Source organism: Echiichthys vipera (genome assembly GCF_963691815.1).
Source record: "Echiichthys vipera genome assembly, chromosome: 10".
Classification (NCBI taxonomy): Eukaryota; Metazoa; Chordata; class Actinopteri; order Perciformes; family Trachinidae; genus Echiichthys; species Echiichthys vipera.
This window is the reverse complement of record NC_139835.1, coordinates 13,148,060-13,153,282: the sequence shown is the minus strand read 5'-3', so window position 1 is coordinate 13,153,282 and position 5,223 is coordinate 13,148,060. Positions and strand designations below refer to the sequence as shown.

The window sequence follows — 5,223 nt, the reverse complement described above, 5'->3', positions numbered from 1 at the left end:
GTAGCCTACTTGAAGAGTTGAATCACATGTTTACTTTTAATACATCTTATAATTGACTTAAAATTAACTTTCGCTAAATGAAAATATTTTTATCTATTGAAAGGGAATCGGGGTTACTGCAGAAAAGATTTGGTAACTACTGTAGTAGGGTTTGCTTTGTTTTTCAATAAATGCAGGAAACATTCATGAAAGTAAGGGAATAAAGAAGTAAAAATACTTGGAGAAGGAATTTGGCAGCAGACACATAATAGTAGTATCTTTTTCGTAATATATCTTGTGTAATGTAATTATTGTAACACATTTTCCCCTAAATATGGAAAAGGCCAATCAAGAACGAGTCCTATAGGAAAACAAACGCTAGGATTGGCTGAGACGCGGCATCGGTTTCAAGGCGCCCTGGTCTCTGTCGGGAGGTCTTGTGAATGGAGGGGGCGCCTGGAAACCGGTGGAATCTGCACGGAGTGAGGAGAGCGAGTCTCTGGACTTCCAACCGCTCAGCATGTGAACCGACGCTCCGTGTGAAGTCAAGCCGAAAAACGATGGAAATATAACCCTTTTTGAGTTTTAAACGTGTCTCGTTTTGCGCTAAAGCTACAACACTTACGTGTAAGGCGCGCTGGAATAACTTTGGTTTGCATTGCTTCGAGAAAATGGTACTTTAAGTGTTATTTTCACCGGGTCGGCAGTGAGAGTGGGCTGCTTGGAGTCACTTACAAAGACCATCAAGAAGTCATGACACGACGAACGTTTCACTTGGATATATCTTCATAAAACACGAGGAAAAGACGGTTACGGCAATCTCAACTCGAAGTTCTCGGACTACAAGCTAAGTGTTGCGACAATTAATGTAGATTTGAATTGCTTTTCAGCCGTTTTCAAGTCGCCCTACTTGGATCAAAGTTTTTTTCCTTCCCTCCCCCCCTCCTCCTTCTCCTCCTCCTCCTCAACAACTATGGCGGCGGCCAGGTCCACTGGCTCCGTGTTGCTGCGGATCATGTGGCTGGTGTGCGGGCTGTCCTCATCCACCTTTGCTCAACATTACAACAGTGAGAGTGGGATATCTATCCCGGAACACGGGTTCTGCCAGCCAATCTCGATCCCGCTCTGCACCGACATCGCTTACAACCAGACCATCATGCCGAACCTCCTGGGCCACACGAACCAGGAGGACGCGGGACTAGAAGTGCACCAGTTCTATCCTCTGGTTAAGGTCCAGTGTTCTGCGGATCTAAAGTTCTTTCTCTGCTCCATGTATGCACCGGTCTGCACGGTGCTGGAGCAGGCCATCCCCCCTTGTCGGTCCCTGTGCGAGCGTGCACGACAGGGGTGTGAAGCCCTCATGAACAAATTCGGCTTCCAGTGGCCGGAGCGGCTCCGCTGCGAGGCTTTCCCTGTCCACGGCGCCGGTGAGATCTGCGTGGGCCAGAACACTTCCGAACCCAGCAGCCCAGCGTCCTCGTCTTCCCCCTACGCGCCCGACCTTGTGACCCTTCCTCCCAACATGGTCCGACCCAACCAGCGCCCGCCCCAGCACAACCCGAACCAGCAGTTTTCCTGCCCCCTCCAGCTGGAGGTGCCTACCTACCTGGGCTACCGATTCATGGGGGTCAACGACTGCGGGGCCCCGTGTGAGCCCACTAAACCAACCGGCATCATGTATTTCAGGGAGGATGAGGTCAAATTCGGCCGGTTGTGGGTCGGGATCTGGTCCATCCTGTGCTGTGTGAGCACCTTATTCACAGTACTCACTTATTTAGTGGACATGAGGCGGTTCAGATACCCCGAGAGGCCCATCATTTTCTTATCTGGGTGTTATTTCATGGTGGCGGTGGCTTACGCTGCTGGGTTTTTCCTGGAGGACAAAGTTGTTTGTGTGGATAAATTCAAGGATGACGGCTACAGGACGGTGGCTCAGGGAACTAAAAAGGAGGGCTGCACCATCCTCTTCATGGTGTTGTACTTCTTTGGTATGGCCAGCTCCATCTGGTGGGTGATTTTGTCCCTGACTTGGTTCCTCTCTGCCGGGATGAAATGGGGCCATGAGGCGATCGAAGCCAACTCCCAGTACTTCCACCTGGCCGCCTGGGCTGTCCCGGCCATCAAAACGATCACCATCCTCGCCATGGGCCAGGTGGACGGCGACGTCTTGACCGGGGTGTGTTTCGTTGGGATCTTCAACGTGGACGCCCTCCGCGGCTTCGTCCTGGCCCCGCTTTTTGTCTACCTGTTCATCGGCACATCCTTCCTCCTGGCCGGCTTTGTGTCCCTCTTTCGGATCCGGACAATCATGAAGCACGACGGCACCAAGACGGAGAAGCTGGAGAAGTTGATGGTGCGGATCGGCGTGTTCAGCGTGCTCTACACGGTACCAGCCACCATAGTGATCGCCTGTTACTTCTACGAGCAGGCCTTCAGGGAGCACTGGCAGAGGACCTGGCACATGCAGACCTGTAAGCGCTTCGCCGTACCCTGCCCGGTTCACAACTTCGCCCCCATGACCCCAGATTTCACCGTGTTCATGATTAAATACCTGATGACCATGATAGTCGGGATCACTTCTGGTTTCTGGGTCTGGTCCGGGAAGACTCTCCAGTCATGGCGGAGGTTCTACAAACGCCTTAGCAACCGTAACCATGGAGAGACGACGGTGTAAAGTTCCGAGGAAGAAAAGGGCCCAAAACCAAGGGGTTTTGGATATAATAACCATGTAAATGAGGTCAAATAGCTTTCATTTTTAATACTATTTTTGGACTTTTAAAAATGTGTTTTCAGGTTGTGACAGCAATTCAGGATTTTTGGACACAACCAAACTTTAATCTATATTCGATAGAAGTTGGATGACTTTTCAATAGGGTCTATATATATATATTTTTTTTTTTGTCATCAGACAGTCCACACTCCTGGCTTCTGCATCTCTGGATTATAAAATGCCCATACTGGTCCTTGGACTGTAATGCCAGACTGGTGAGGTTACTTTTAATATGAAACTCCTTACATATTATTAATTATAACCTTAATATTACAGTTTGAATGTACTTCCTGTCTACTCTGAGTCTCTCAGTAGAGCACCATAACAGAAAAGACTGGTGTCAAGCTGTGAGGCCTTCTGTCCATGCTGCAGCGAAAAGGTCAAAGGTTCGATCCCTACAGTTGCCACACCCTCTGATTGAATTCATCACATAGGGATGCCTGGATTATACATGTATTTTTGAATTTACTCTGCTTTTAGCTAAAGACTGAAATTATTTTATATGTGTGTTTAGATATATTGCAGAGTACAATCTCACCTGTTTTCTTCTGAGAAAAAAGTCCATTAACTTGTGACTCCACGCCACAAAATCAAAACTTTATTTCATTTTTTACTTTATGTTTTAATTTTTCAGACTTTTGTGTATTTGCTTCACTATTGAATGTTCACTCCGAAGGTGAATGAAGTTATGTATTGGTTTGCACAGCTATCCTAAAGGTCAATAGTGTTAAAAATGACCGACAGTAAAAGAGACCACACACACACACACACACACACACACACACACACACACACACACACACACACACACACACACACACACACACACACACACACACACACACACACACACACACACACACACACACACACACACACAACAAACACACACACCATTCTGCAATGAAGACACAACAGCTCATTGTTTGTCTCTGTGTGTGGTCTCTCAACTGTTGGATCCCCCCATCAAAAAGGCTTTTAAGACATCCAAAGCTCCATTTCAAGGATCTAGATTTAATCCATGCTGAGTGGAAATGGTTGCTCAGAATTTTTTGATGTGATTTTATCCTGGATAAAGACAACTGTACACATTCACATCTGTATTCTAGTGAAACTGAATGTTCCTTAATTCCTTATAAATTCACTTGAAGTGTTTTGTGTTTTTCACAAGCAGACTGAACGTTTAAGGGTTTTATTCGATTCATTATTTTAGTGTCTAAGCTTACAGGAGCCTTCAAAACAAAGAGAAACTGCATTTATTTATGCATCTGCAAACAGGACTTGTGTCTGTTGTTCTTCATTGTGGAAACACCAAGAAAGAGGTCAAAGGTGGTATTTTTTTTAATTCGGAAAAGATACCGCAGTGTTCAGCAGAGGTGGAGTGTTTTATCTAGGAATAGACGATACAGCAATTTATGACAACACAATTGCTAATTGCTAATGACCCATTCATAAGAGTTTTTTAAATGAAACCTGTCAACTAAGTGCTCCTATCATTACAATAACACAATCCAAAAGTGTATTTCAGTACTGTTCATTCATTTTCTGAAACCAGGTAGTTTTTGAAATATCACCTGTAACTCAACACTCTTAATTCAAGTAAGAAATCACAGTAACCAGTGATTTAGACCCGTTGCGTGCAGTACACGGGCTTTTGTAACCGAATCGGCAAAGCACAGGTTATTTCTCTGAGTAAATACTAAAATCTGTAAGAGATCTTGTGGGGAAACCTGAGCAGAAAAGCATGTTTTTATCATGACTGAGTCGGCTGCGAGGCACCATATGTTTGCCAGAAGGTTTTTGTTTGTTGTCATATAGCACATTTTCTCTGCATACACCACATGTATTTATAAGCACATTTTCTCTACTTCTCTACCGCATGTATTCGTGATCACATTTTCGCTACATACACCACATGTTTTCTTGAATGAATGGAAAAACACTGCAACAATGAGGATGGACTCACAGCATTAGGAACTTATAGACCTGGTACTCGTTATTTGTAATCTCTGAAGCTGTGTCCTGAATCCGGACATACTAATACACTAAATACCGATCTCCATAGAGTGCTGTTAAAGCAGTTTATGTATACTTTTCCCATGTGAATGTACCACATACCTCAAACCCTGGTTGAAGTTAGGAAGCAGGTCAACGCTCCACTACACAAGTCCTCTCTTGTCCATGTTTTAACCCAATGAGGCAAAATTATTATTCAGTGTATTTGCCTTCAGGCAGCTAAGATCTGCCAGTGTCGATGACACCAGAAAGCTGTGTTTGTCTTTGTGTTTTCAGAAGGAATATGCAAGTGTTTTTTTTTATTTGAACATATACAGCCTACCAAGTAAACACAGACTCAGTTTTGTAAAGGCATATTGTATTCATGGGGATACTCATTTTTGTCTTTTTTACTTGTTTTTTAATGAGATAAGCCTGTTGTACGTGTACAGTTTGAATAAAATCAATAAGGTTTGTAA

General features: G+C 44.6%; 1 protein-coding gene across 1 annotated transcript; it reads left to right on the top strand.

The window, feature by feature from the left end:
- The first annotated feature begins 484 nt into the window (after positions 1–484).
- LOC310952868 (frizzled-7-like) lies at positions 485–5,223 on the top strand. The gene has a single exon (XM_083921666.1). It carries the CDS (start codon positions 953–955, stop codon positions 2,651–2,653), a length of 1,701 nt encoding a protein of 566 aa, XP_083777792.1. The 5' UTR covers positions 485–952; the 3' UTR covers positions 2,654–5,223.